Source organism: Microcaecilia unicolor, chromosome 11 (assembly GCF_901765095.1).
Source record: "Microcaecilia unicolor chromosome 11, aMicUni1.1, whole genome shotgun sequence".
Classification (NCBI taxonomy): domain Eukaryota; kingdom Metazoa; phylum Chordata; class Amphibia; order Gymnophiona; family Siphonopidae; genus Microcaecilia; species Microcaecilia unicolor.
In genome coordinates, this window is record NC_044041.1 from 169,757,271 (window position 1) to 169,771,757 (window position 14,487).

At 43.3% G+C, this 14,487-nt stretch overlaps 1 protein-coding gene across 2 annotated transcripts in view; it reads right to left on the reverse strand.

The window, feature by feature from the left end:
* Positions 1 to 14,487, reverse strand: part of DPF1 (double PHD fingers 1) — a 110,294-nt gene that overhangs the window by 70,205 nt on the left and 25,602 nt on the right. For both annotated transcript variants that reach the window (XM_030218610.1, XM_030218609.1), the window contains exon 3: positions 12,868 to 12,975. In XM_030218610.1, the coding sequence (XP_030074470.1) occupies positions 12,868 to 12,975 (108 nt within the window). The remainder of the gene's footprint in view (positions 1 to 12,867; positions 12,976 to 14,487) is intronic.

Here is a 14,487-nt window from a genome sequence, read left to right on the forward strand (position 1 = left end):
GAACCTGACAGCAGCTTCCCTCCCCCTTGTGACCTTTCAGCTCCTTTCCTACCACTGTCTTCCATACAAGCGCCAGTTTAACTTACTGACATCCACCATCTGCACTGGTTGGCCGTTTCAGGCCTTATCATCCTCTATGATTCTTACAAGACCACAAAACAAAAACCTACTACTACTACTAGTTATCATTTCTATAGCGCTACTAGACGTACACAGCGCTGTGCACTTGGACATGAAGAGACAATCCCTGCTCGACAGAGCTTACAATCTAATCAGGACTGACAAACAGGACAAATAAGGGATAAGGGAATTACTAAGGTGAGAATGATAAAACATACATGGGTACTATACAAGTGAATAGGGGTTAGGAGTTAAAAGCAGCATCAAAAAGGTGGGCTTTTAGCCTAGATTTGAAGACGACCAGAGATGAAGCTTGACATACTGGCTCATGAAGTCTATTCCAGGCATATGGTGCAGCAAGATAAAAGGAACGGAGTCTGGAATTCGCAGTGGAGGAGAAGGGTACAGATAGGAGAGATTTACCCAATGAACGGAGTTCCCAGGGAGGAGAGTAGAGAGCGATATGAGTGAAAAGGTACTGAGGAGCTGAAGAGTGAATGCACTTGTAAGTTAATAAAAGGAGTTTGAACTGTATGCGGAAACAGATAGGGAGACAATGACATGACTTGAGGAGAGGGTTAATATGAGCATAGCGACAATGGTGGAATATAAGTTGTGCAGCAGAATTTTGAACAGGGTTCAAACACCAATAAGATGAAACTCATACAAAACAAGTCACAAAGACTTTATAAACATACTTTATTAAAAGTTAAAATAGAGGAAAATGACCTTAGTTACCGGATAGCAGCAAAATTTTAGACTGCTTTGATCAATGGTTCATTCTCATCATTGGTCATAAAAATCCTCCAGAATTATCTCTTTTTATTTAAAATAATATCTGTTATCATTTTCTTTTAAAAAGTTTCATATCATATTTGCTGTTCTTTATCAAAATAATATCCATCCGAAAAGAAGTAATGAATCACTCATCTGGTATACAGTCCCAACAGGACCCATTTCTCCCCAAAAATGGGCTTCCTCAGGGGTTTCCGTTCATTATTTAAGGATATCAGATAAGTGTAGACAGAATTAAGTGGAATGCCATGTAATGCTGAAAGGAAGTCATTCTAAAAGAGATTGTTGCATGAGCTATGTAAAGTATAATTTGTTGACTAAAAGGAAGCTGCTTTTGAAAGTTTGTCCACACTTATCTGATGATATATGCATGAACATACCTAAACCTTCACTTCCCAAGATGTAAAGAACTAAAGTACAAATCAACATACGCGTCCAGTTTTTCCTACTTAAGCACACAACTATGGAACGCGTTACCAAAAGACCTGAAAACAACGAACGACCACCTAAAATTCCAGAAAAACCTAAAAACTCACCTTTTTAGAAAGGCATACACCACAGAACCAACATAAACGCCCAGTCACAGAAACACACTAAAAGACGAAATGCACATAACACAAAACCTTCCGTTGCTCGATCCCCTAGTGTGGGTGAACCACACTAGCTCCATTTAACCATACTATCACCTTGTATTTGTTAACACTGGAGTTCGTAATCACCTCTCCGGAACCATGTAGCTCACATTGAGCCTACAAATAGGTGGGAAAGTGTGGGATACAAATGCAACAAATAAATAAATATTGAACAATAAATGTGATATGAAAAAAGTTTTTGTGTCACCTCTGAGCTCACGGCTGACACAGTCCAATTGGGATTCAGAGGACATATGAGAAGGAGAAGCTGGCTCTTCTCAAATAACGAAGGAGACGTGTAGATGGATTCAAAGCTTTATTTCATTAACATCAAATTCGACTCGACACAGCAGCCGTGTTTCGGTGCCTAAGCGCCTGCTTCAGGAGTCTTATGATGTCCTGCTTCAGCAGTCTTAACTGAATTGTCAAAGTAGTTAAGAATTGTAGATAAGAAATTTGTACATAAACGGGGTATCAACCAACAAAATCTTCATGGACTGCCAGTGGCAGTGTCTGTGAAGTATCATGAAGGTCATTCATGACAGACTACTACAATCAGAACAGCTCCATATATCTGACCTGGGAAAAATGCAAAACAAAAAAAATGTAATTTTAAAATTAAAAATGACTCATTTGCTGCAGCTACAGAATGACACGGGGACGGGACAAACTTTGTCCCTATGTCAATCTCTACTTTGAAAGCTGTTAATGAATTGGATAGTGATTGATGTTCAAGTGATGCCGATGACGATGTTTTCATTTTTTTTGGAAAAACAAGCAAAAGTGCTGGCCACAACGGCAACATTTACACAGGGGATCCTGTGCATTCCTGCTAACAGCACATCTTCCGAGAAGACATTTTCTATTGCAGGAAGGATTGTGGAAGACGAGAGAGCTAGACTGAATCCTGAGATTGTTGATGACTTATTACAGTTGCTCGTTATTAATGTTTTCTATTTGTGATTTATAAACAAAGTTGCACAGAATATTGTTCCTTTTTATACTTTAATAAAAAGATTTAAATATAAAAACATAAGTGTTTGAGGCTTCTGCAGATGAGGACAGAGCCCGCAGGGACGTGGCAAGGACAGAGACGGCCTGGGAGGACGTGGTGGGGACGGAGACAGGGCCTGCAAGGACGCGGCGGGGATGGAGACAGGGCTCACGGAGATGGAGGTGGGGACAAACTTTGTCCCCATGTTATTCTCTAGTTGCAGCCCTGTAGCCAGTTCTCAAACACTGCCTCATCCATTGGACTGGGGGTGGGGGTATCATTTTTGAGACTTTGAAGCAAGGTGATTTCAAAAGAGAAAACTTTTTTGTTTCATTTATAAAAAGGAGGAACACCGCAGGAGCAAGTGGTGCCTTGACAAGGCAGGCAAATCTAAAAATATCGCAGCCCAACGCCTCTATCCAGAGAGTACTGCTCCTTCTGTTTGTTTAATAACAGGCTGCAGGCTCGTCCCAGTCATTTAGCTTTTAAACTGACGGCTTCCTTTCAGAGCCGCCATTCAGCTGCATGTGTTTTGCAGTCACAGGAGTTCCAGCAATCCTCCCACCCTCAGAGTGTTCCAGCTCAGCTTCTCATCTCACCCTTCTGCCCATTCAGCAAACACCTCTACCCAAGAAAATGACCGGCAGTTCAGCTGAGTTCTCGTTTTAAATTGAGTAAATTCATTTTCTTATTGGTCTGGGATTTTCTACCAGCTCCTTTTGGCTTCTAGTGCAATCAAAATCAGCCATTGCATCATCATGAAACATAAAAATATATAAAACAGGACAATGGATAAAAGACCATACGCCCTATCTAGTCTATCCATCCACACCATAATGAGTTTTCATCTGTTGCTACATGGGCTTCCTCCGACTCCATTTAGCATAGCCTTTGTAGTGTCTATCCCCTGAATAAGAAGCTTGTTCATGAACAACACATAAATATGCACAGCTAACCAGTAGGGGTCACTGTTGGGCCACAGCTGGGACACTCTAGCCCTGACTGCTGTAAAAACTGTCTCCAGAGATTATAAACCAGGTCTGAGAACTGAACCCCACCTGATACCCAGTACCACGACACCCATATAAGACCCTCTATCAATGCAACTCACTCATGCAGATTAAAAAAAAAAATCAATAAGTCCATTTCAAGAATAAAATCCTCCACAGCAGTCCATTCTCACAGAAAACATATTGGTTAAGAGGTTTGGAACAGACCCAGTGGCTACAAAATGTTTTCATCAGAGAAAAAAAAAAAAAGAAGACTGGCGTTATAGCCCTATTAAACTATCCAGTCTTTTTGTGCACTCCAAGGGTCCTCTCCCACCCTCAAATCAAAATTTAGTTCAGGAACTGAACACAGAAGGGCGGAGGGAGGAAGAGATAGAGAGAAGCCACTTGGCCCCTGCTGTAACACCCCACTCCACACAAGCTCCTTTCCAAACAGACAGGGGACTTTCCCCCATCCCACCCAGAGCTAACAAATTACAGTTCAGAGCAATACCAAGCAATCAGCTGGATGCAAAAGCTAATCAAAGGTGTGGGGTCAGTGTAATTAGTCAGCCCTTCCTGTCCTGGAAGGAATGTACAAGGGCTGCCATCTGTATCACAAACTATACTTTCCCTCTTTCAGCCCCACATTTTATTCTTTGCTAAAATCCAAGCAGAAGGGTTATTTCTTTATCTTGAAGGGAAAAAAGATTAACAAAAAATAAGGTGATATCTTTTTTATTGGACTAACTTAGAAAACTATCTCCTTAAGAACCAAACTTCAAAAAAAGCTGAGTTCCTTAATTTAGGCTCCTAAACTTGTGCCCTAATTTCAGCCTAAATTTTCAGGAGTAAAATCATCTCAATTTACGAGCTTAAAAGTTATACATATTAAATTTAGTTTTGCCATTCATTTTACTTCATTTATGCATCTAATCTTTGAGCCTAGTACTGAAAAAGAGTGTTACAACTCCTTTTCCCTACCCTAAATCCATGCACTGCCACACAGTTTTTATTTTATTTATTTTTGTTACATTTGTACCCTGAGCTTTCCCACTTGTGGCAGGCTCAATGTGGCTTACATATTGTATACAGGTACTTATTTGTACCTGGGGCAATGGAGGGTTGGGTGACTTGCCCAGGGTCACAGGGAGCTGCCTGTGCCTGAGGTGGGAACTGAGCTTCCTCAGGACCAAAGTCCACCACCCTAACCACTAGGCCACTCCTTATGCTCCTAAGCTTAGGCGTTTTGTGAACTTGTGAGTATAAAGTTATGCACTCAACCCTAGTAAATTTTCAAAGAAGCCAATTTAGAAGCACGGGGATCAATATTCAAAGCAATTTAACTGGGCAGGCGAGGTTCCTGGCTGGTTAAATCGCTTGGGCGGGAATATAAGTACATAAGTATTGCCATACTGGGACAGACCAAAGGTCCATCAAGCCCAGCATCCTGTTTCCAACAGTGGCCAATCCAAGTCACAAATACGTGGCAAGATCCCAAAAATGTACAAAACATTTTATACTGCTTATCCTAGAAATAGTGGATTTTCCCCAAGTCCAATTTAATAATGGTCTATGGACTTTTCCTTTAGGAAGCCGTCCAAACCTTTTGTAAACTCTGCTAAGCTAACCGCCTGTACCACAGTCTCTGGCAACAAATTCCAGAGTTTAATTACACGTTGAGTGAAGAAAGTTTCTCCGATTCGTTTTATGTTTCAATCATTTTTATTGTAGAAATTTCAATAAACAGTGTACAGGTATGCAATGATCTTTGAAGGATTAACACCTAAAGCAACACTATTACAACGATGCACTACAACATGTCTGCCTATCGGTTTCCTCTATCCCTTCCCATCCTCCCCCCCCCCCTTTAACTCCCCCCAACTCCCCCTCCCTCCCTCTTCAATAGTCTACTATCAGTCTACAGGTATTCAAGGTCTCTCATCTACCCACACAGTCTCTCAATTTAAAATTTTGCTTTTTGCAGCTGGTTGTAGGGTATCCCAAAATTTTGCCCAGGTGGTTTCCAGCTTTTTACCCTCCACAGAGGAGATATCTGTAATTCCACAACGTTCTAGCTTTAACAGTTCAATCATATTTGCCCTCCAAGCCCCAAACGTAGGGCCCTCGTTCTCTCTCCAGTTTAGCAGAATTATCTTCTTGCTGATCAGCACCGCCCTGTGCAGGAAGGAGTTGAGTCCTGGAGGGACAAGCCCCGTATAGCAGTGTTTTCCAAAAAGCAGTAATGGCTGCCTCTGTATTATATTGCATCTCCAGTATTGTTTGATGGCCGTTAAAATCTGGGACCAAAATCGCACTACTTGAGGGCAAGACCAGAACATATGCCCCAGTCCTGCTAGCGCCTGGGCACAATGAGGGCATGCGCCTGTGCCGCCATATCCTGCCTTGAACGCCCTAGCTGGTGGGATGTGAAGTCGTAATGCAAATTTGTATTGTATCTCCCAGTGTCTAGAATATACAGAGGTGCGCAATGCCAAGTTTAAAAAGTTCTGCAACACCTCCTCCGAGATTTCCGCCCTCAGGTCAATCGCCCATTTTTGTGCTCTGCCTCTGTAATCAATGTCCTCCGTGGAGTCTTGGAGATACCTGTGATGAAATCGCAGGGGCACTTTGTTTTGAGCCCCCAATGTCAGTGCTGTGTTTAAAATGTCCTGTACATCCTCGCTCAAGTTGGTCCAGCCCAGCTCGGTTAGGTAATGTTGTATCTGTAGATGCGCAAACTGATCTGTCCCTGGCAAGTTAAATTCTGTTTGTAATTCCCGGAATGGCCGCACTTTACCTTCATCTGTCAACAGTTGGTACAAATACTGAATTCCTTTCTTCCGCCATCTAGCAAACATCACTGAAGTTGTGCCTTCTGGAAAATCTGGGTTATTAAACAGTGGCAAGAAGGGCGTTGCGGTCCATCTAAACCAATGTCTTTTGCACAGCCACTTCCACGTTGCCCTTGCTGACAGAACGAATGGATTATGTCCTAAGTTGAGTTTGACTCTTCTGCCTGACGCGTGCAGCCACCATCCCAAATGTGTTGTAGGTGAAAGGGCCTGTTCTAGTTGTGTGTTTGAAAACTCCCCATGTCCTGTTAGCCAATCCCTAATGTGTCTCATCGAGCATGCTATGGTCAGGTATCTTATATTGAGTAGGCCCATCCCCCCATGTTGTCTCGGCTTCTGAATGACACTCAAGGGGAGCCGAGGCTTCCGCCCTCTCCACAAAAATGCCTGAATCAATTTATTAAGGGCCTTTTCCTCTCTTTGTCTTAAGTATAGTGGTCTCCAATTCGTTTTAAATTTACTACTTTGTAGCTTCATCGCATGCCTCCTAGTCCTAGTATTTTTGGAAAGCGTAAACAGATGGTTCATGTCTACCCATTCAACTCCACTCATTATTTTATAGACCTCTATCATATCTCCCCTCAGCCGCCTTTTCTTCATGCTGAAGAGCCCTAGCAGCTTTAGCCTTTCCTCATAGGGAAGCCGTCCCATCCCCTCTATCATTTTCGTTGCTCTTCTCTGCACTTTTTCTAATTTCACTATATCTTTTTTGAGATGCAGCGACCAGAATCAAACACAATATTCGAGGTGCGGTCGCACCATGGAGCGATACAAAGGCATTATAACGTCCTCATTTTTGTTTTCCGTTCCTTTCCTAATAATACCTAACATTCTATTTGCTTTCTTAGCCACAGCTGCACACTGAGCAGAAGGTTTCAACGTATCATCAACGACGACACCTAGATCCCTTTCTTGGTCTGTGAATCCTAATGTGGAACCTTGCATGATGTAGCTATAATTCGGGCTCCTCTTTCCCATATGCATCACTTTGCACTTGCTCACATTAAATGTCATCTTCCATTTAGACGCCCAGTCTCCCAGTCTCATAAGGTCCTCTTGTAATTTTTCACAATCCTCCCACGATTTAACAACTTTGAATAAATCGCGGGAGAATATTTAGCGGCACTTAAACCGGTTAGCAATAACTGCTAAACTGAAACCAGCTATTTTGTGGGTGGTCCAGGATCGGAGTGGGCACTTATGTTGGCAGGACTTAACTGCCTAAGGGGCCCTTTTACTAAAGGGCTTCTGCATGGCAACCTGGAACTACCACCGGCCCAACGCGGATGCCGGCGGTAGTTCCGCCCCCAGTGTGTGGCATTTCCGGCAATGCCGGAATTTTTGAAAAATTAATAACACAGGGGGTTACCTGGTGGTAAATGAGCAGTGCCGCACACTGCCAGGTTAGCACGTGACCCCTTACTGCCACCTCAATGGGTGGCGGTAAGTGCTCTCCTTGAAATGGCTGCACAGCAAGTGTGAACTCAACGCACGGCTATTTCTTTTTTTCGGGTTTTTACCCACTGCGGTAAAAAGGGCCTTGGCGTGAAGCAAAAACGGCCCCCGCAGCTAGCGCACAGCTCCTTTTACCATAGCTTGGTAAAAGGGCCCCTAATTTAACCAGACAAATTGGACTACAAAACACACAGTTTTATCTTTGGCTCCGTATGACAGGCAGTTATCGCACTTAACCGGATACATTCACAATGGAGAAACATTAATTCCAATATAATTGTATCTTGTCAACCTCAATATATTCACAACTATACATCATATTTAAACCTTTATTCGTCATAAAAATACAATGAATTTTTTTTTCACACATACATTCCACAAACACTCCACAACATACTCCACTCATATCAATATGACTGAGAACCCACTGTGGATCAAACCCAAAGTACACCTCAAGACTGAACCAAATGATACCCCAGCTTCGTCTTGATGAGACCCATCTATGAATCCAAATCAACTGAATCCAATACTCAGTATTCAATATCTAATATTCAAAAGTTCTTCAAATGTTGTTCATAAGCATCGTGGCTCAAGAATACCCCAGCCACTGCAACGTGTTGTTGATCCATTTTTGGATCGACAATGTGTTATGCAGTGGCTGGGGTATTCTTGAGCCATGGCACTCATTCAAAGCTGGTGTCTGGACATGATCCAACACTGAATATCCAGTGTCCAGCAGTGGCCAACAAAACGATGACTGCTGCCAGCTGAACATTTAACCCCGTTACTCTCAAAGTTAGGAGCATAAAACCATTGAATATCTGTCCCTTATAATTTTTCTCCATCTACTACACAGCAACAACTGTGCTATAAGATGGGGGGAAATTTAAGGACTATACCATCACAGTTCTAAAGTACCCACTAGAAACAAACTGAGCACCATCAAGCCAATCTTAAATCAAACTTCTTCCATGAAGACCCTGGAGATGAGATGAAATGATGAACAATGACCTGAACATTATGTGAGGGAAGGTTCCTCCCTCTGTCACCACTGAATTGTACCTGTTCTGTGGTGTGCTTCCCCTGCCTATGATATATGTGTGCTGTGGATAAAAACATACCGGACGATATTCAAAGATATTTATCCAGGTAGTAGGTGCTCCAACCTAGATGAGCGGCACTAACTAGAGCCATCCTCAGATATCCAGCCGTATTATCTGGATAATTCTCCTGAAAATCACTGCAGACCACCCTGGTGCTATCCTCACTGTGGGGGTGCAGTGAGGGAGGTCTTATCGGTTTCGTGTCGCTTCTGCCCCTGCCAGCTCCACTGTCAAAATGAGTGCCGTGACTTCCCGTGGTAGCCTCACAAGACTGCCACGGGCGGTTGCAGCAGCCATTTTGAAATTGGAACCGGCATGGGCAGGAGCAACAGAAGAATGTCCGAACCTAGGTTTTAGGCCAGTTTTGGCACCAAAGCCAAAACTGAAACCGAAATTCAGTCAGCCCATAATCTATCTGGATACAGCTAACAAAGTAAAAAAGGCTGTCCTATCTTAAACTATTTACTGTGATGAATACTGCTGATACTCCAGATAGTACCAACAGCTCTAAATATCTGGATTTAAATTCAGCCGCAGAAGCTAGTCTTTTAAAATAAATTATTTTTAAAAACATGCTGATGGCCCCGGCTGAACATTAGACAGATACACTGAAACAGGGGGGGAGGGGGCGGGGAAACAGAGCAGCACACCCAATATATTTCAGTACAATTTGACTCCATAAGAAAATAATAACTTGATATTCATCCTCATAACTGAGGAGAGAGCTCCGAACTGAATTAATGAAATAACTAGGATGATAGATCCAAGGCCTCTGTGGGACAAAGTTCCCCTGCCATGAAGATCCTTGCCGAACCCCCCAGCTGACAGACTGTCACAGCTGGGAAAATAAAAGCAGGTTCTCATACTCAAAAACCATTTTCTCTCCAGACGTTTCAAAATGTACTACAGAAAAGAGCAGCCTGGAGTATTAATGAGAGGCGAGCCATGTGAGCCGACGGTTGCTACTGGCAACCACTTTCGGGGTTTTTTTTTTTTTCTTTCTTTCTTATTGAAGAGCAGAATAAAAAAAAAATAATTCTGTACAGAGGGGGAAGTGGAGTGCAGGCAGTGATACCTGGAGCTCTGTGCTGAATCCGATACAAACATACCGGTCCTTCTGCATATCAGACAGCAGCTCAAGCAAGGTCTGCTGCTACCATTATGCACAGTGATACTCTTGTTACTCCTTCCCACTTGGTTCTCATCAGGGTATCATCATGCAGACGGACCTGTCATCTTACTGTTTCTCATCTGGCTCTCACCAAGGAGCTGTCATTCTGGGACTTGTTATGGCCTTGCCATGCCCAAAAAACCTCCTTCCTTTCCTTCCTAGCTGCACCTCATTAGGTAACCACCTTGCACCTTTCTCCTCCCTTCACACTTTCGGGCTCTCATCAGGGTGTCATCACCTTGCCTTGCTACGGTTTCCGGCAGACTAGTGTGTGTGTGTGCAAAACTAAATATTTTTTTCTCTTGTTCAACTGAGACAGCTGTCCGCAGGAGCCCTGATTTGGTTAATTATTCATACAATATCTGCCTATCAGAATCCAACAAGGATCTGCCTCTGAAAGACCCAGGGAGCGGCTGGATGCTGGCAGGCAGGGATAGAGGGGGAATCTTGTCTAATCATTTACCGGTGGCTGCCTAGTGACAGGAGCCAGGTTACAGACAGACAGACAGACAGACAGACAGACAGACAAGACACATCCTTAGGACTAGATGGCTCCTAGAAGGCTAATTTGACAGTCTAATCACAGAGGTCAAAGACTCCATGGGGAAGGAGAATGAACTCCCTCCTGCCTACTAAACCACAGCTGTGGCCCACTATCAAGACGATGAAAGTTTGACAATCACTGTGGTCACCGTTCTAGCAAAACCCTGAGCCCCAGTGCTGTCATGTTGTTTGCCCACCCTAGTTCTGTGGCCTATTTGGAGTAAGCTACTGGTCTCACTTTGGTCACCAAGAAACAGGTGTCTGTAACCTCGACTACCATCATTAACTGGCACTGCCATTGGCAGAGGCCTAGCAGACTCAATTTCCTCCTGGAGATGGCCCCTCTGGAGCAGGTTGGAGCACTATGGCCAGGCAAGGAATGGAAGAAAATGTCACTTCTGTCACCAGTATTCCAGTTTCCACAGATAGAAAGGCTTTCATTTTCCACTGTTGTCTCTCTAACAGGCCTTAGATGCTTCCTACATTCAAAGATACAAATTGAATTTTCAAAGGGAACATTTTCCACCTGCTCCTTGAAAATGCCTAAAGAATACCAAATCCCACACAGGGCCTCTGGCACCCCTTTCATAGGAATTTTATAGTTCTGGTGACTCTTCCATACCCTTATGAGCTTAAACAAAGTACCCAGTTCCCTCTCCATCTCCTGCTTCAGGCTCCAATATTTTACTGGTTTCGATGTAGCTGAATTTTCTGCCACACACCTAGCCCAGAGATGCCGAGTTACCCAGATCCAGGCCAAAGACTTTTTGGCAAGTCCTGATTTTGAACTTACATCCCGAAGCAGTGTGTGGAATTTGTAGTGCCTGATCGAAACCATAGAAATCAGTGCTGCAAGTCCCATAATGCACTAGGATGGGGTGGTCAGAAGTCCAGAACTGTCCCAAATCTCCAGCCTGGAACTGGGTAACTTGATATCTCTGCTAGCCAGTCAAGTTGAAAATCCAGACAAAGTTAACCAGTTCATTGTATTGTTCAGCGGGTCTTTAAAACTCTCCACTGCAGTGAATATGAATAATTATAGAGGTTAATAGGAGAGAAAGCCACAGTGGAGGAGTGGCCTAGTGGTTAGGGTGGTGGACTCTGGTCCTGGGGAACTGAGTTCGATTCCCACTTCAGGCACAGGCAGCTCCTTGTGACTCTGGGCAAGTCACTTAACCCTCCATTGCCCCAGGTACAAATAAGTACCTGTATATGTAAGCCGCATTGAGCTTGCCATGAGTGGGAAAACGCGGGGTACAAATGTAACAAAAATAAATAAAATCCTTACTGAGAGAAGAGCACCCAATGTAAAATTATTTCCCCAAACAGGAGACAGCAGGCAAAACTGCCTCAACATGTCACTGTTACCTCCCAAAGGGTGAAACAGTTTCCCCATCAGTTTGTTAGAACAATCTTCTCCAGTTTCTGGGAGATGTAGGGTTCACAGTATTACGATACAGACAGAACAGTAGATGCGGGGGAACGTGCTGCCCAGGTTTACATAAACAATTTGCACAACAGAGAGAGATTTTGGAATGGATAAATTACTTGAAAATCTATCAGTGCTCTCTATATTCATCTATACACATGTGTATTTGTGTTATATATACGTACACACCTAGTACCATTAGTACAGGGGAATTTGTATTGCTATAACACGGATACACAAATGCACTGTGTAACACAACTTAATAAGGAAACGTAGTGGTTAATAAAATCAGGTGCCTATGAGCAAACTTTGTGGTAATTCTCTACCAGCAGTGTCTGCATCATAATCAAAGCAAAAACACAGAAGCAGCAACCAAAGGCATTGAAAAACTACCCACAGAGATTTGCACCTGCTTTCTCTGCAATTAATTTTTCTGGGGAAAAAACAATGCAGGCAGTTTTGCATAAGCAAAATGGCATGTGTTTTTCACTACCCCGCCCTCTCCCCGCCCCTGGGACGCCTCTATGGATTGTGGGTAAAGGTGCATGTATTTTTCAACCATGCATATGCTTTTACCCTCAGACAGGTGGGGCAATTTTTAATACAATGAGCCTCAGTTTCTACAGGTAAAAAGCTTTTTTACATGTAGAAAAATATTGGAAAACAGCCCTCACAAAGATTTATTGCCACCACATGCAAACATAGGTTGCGCCCAGAGCTTTTATCCACCCACGCCACTTCCTGCTGGGGCGGGGGGAGGGGGAGGTGAGAATGCACTCACCAATCTTGAACTCACAGGGCCTGAGCCGAGGGTCCTCCAGAATGTTCAACCGTCTCTTCTTGCGCCAGCAGCGGGCTGGGTAGGTATATATCTGCCCCGGAGAAAGGCCTGCAGAGAGAGAGAAAAAATCAGTTGGCAAAAGAAAAACTCCTGGTGAAAAACCTAAATAAATAAAATAACACAAAATAAAAGATGTACTTATCAGCTGTCTTCTCTCTTAACATCTTTATGTTTTAAATTTAGCAAAAGGTAAACTCTGAAGTACTGTAGTCCCATAAAATCAAGCACATTGGCGAAATTACAATGAGTTGTCAGTAAGCACTGCTCAGTCCAGGAAATGTCCCAGCACACTCAGCACGTCTCCTGCCAGGAGTTGCCACATTTGCAAGGCACCCAACACCTTTTAGATGTAATTGGGCCAAATGCACTGTGATGTCATAAAAACATATCTCACACACACACACACTATGATGTAAGACAACATCAAAACGTTAATGTGAACCTGGAAGAAACCCAATTAGTAGCAACATTCCATGCTACAATCCCGGGGCAAGCAGTTACTTCCCCATGTCTGTCTCAATAGCAGACTATGGACTTTTCCTCCAGGAACTTGCCCAAACCTTTTTTAAAACCCAGATATGCTAACCGCTGTTACTACATCCTCTGGCAGAGAGTTCCAGAGCTTAATTATTCGTTGAGTGAAAAAATATTTCTTCCTATTTATTTTAAAAGTATTTCCACGTAACTTCCTCGAGTGCCCCCTAGTCTTTGTACTTTTGGAACAAGAAAAAAATCGATTTACTTCAACTCGTTGTACACCACTCAGGATTTTGTAGACCTCAATCATATCTGCCCTCAGCCATCTCTTTTCCAAGCTGTAGAGCCCTAACCTCTTTAGCCTTTCCTCATACGAGAGGAGTCCCATCCCCTTTATCATTTTTGTCGCTCTTCTTTGAACCTTTTCTAATTCTGCTATATCTTTTTTGAGATACAGCGACCAGAACTGAACGCAACACTCAAGGTGAGGTTGCACCATGGGGTAATACAGAGGCATTATAGTATTTTTGGTCTTATTTACCATCCCTTTCTTAATCACTCAGGGGCCCTTTCACAAAGGTGTGGAAGGGCTAATGTGCGGGTTGCACGTGCCAAATCGGCACTATCGCCAGACCAGCACGTGCGTCTGGCTGTAATTCCAAGTTTGGCATGCGCCGAATCCTGCAGTAGAAAATAATTTTCTATTTTCTACCGCGGGGGGTGTTCCTGGCCGTAATCAGCAGTTGGCACATGAGCCCTTACCGCTAAGTCAATGGGTGGCATTAAGTGCTCAGGCTGTAAATACGTGCGCACTAGTTTTAATTTTGCTGCACGTCCATTTCCCAGCCAATTTTTTAAAAAAACCTTTTTTCCAGATGAGATAAAGAAATGTCCCAGCACGCATACAAAACATGTGCCCACACTACCATAGGCCAGTTTTTACCGCGCCTTTGTAAAAGGACCCCTCAGTGACCAACGTGTGTGCTGGCACTATCTGTTTAGTGCAGGCCTAAAGCTAAACCTATTGTCCAGGTAATGACCAAATATAGCCGCTATCCGAATTTGTCACCCCAACTCTAACAC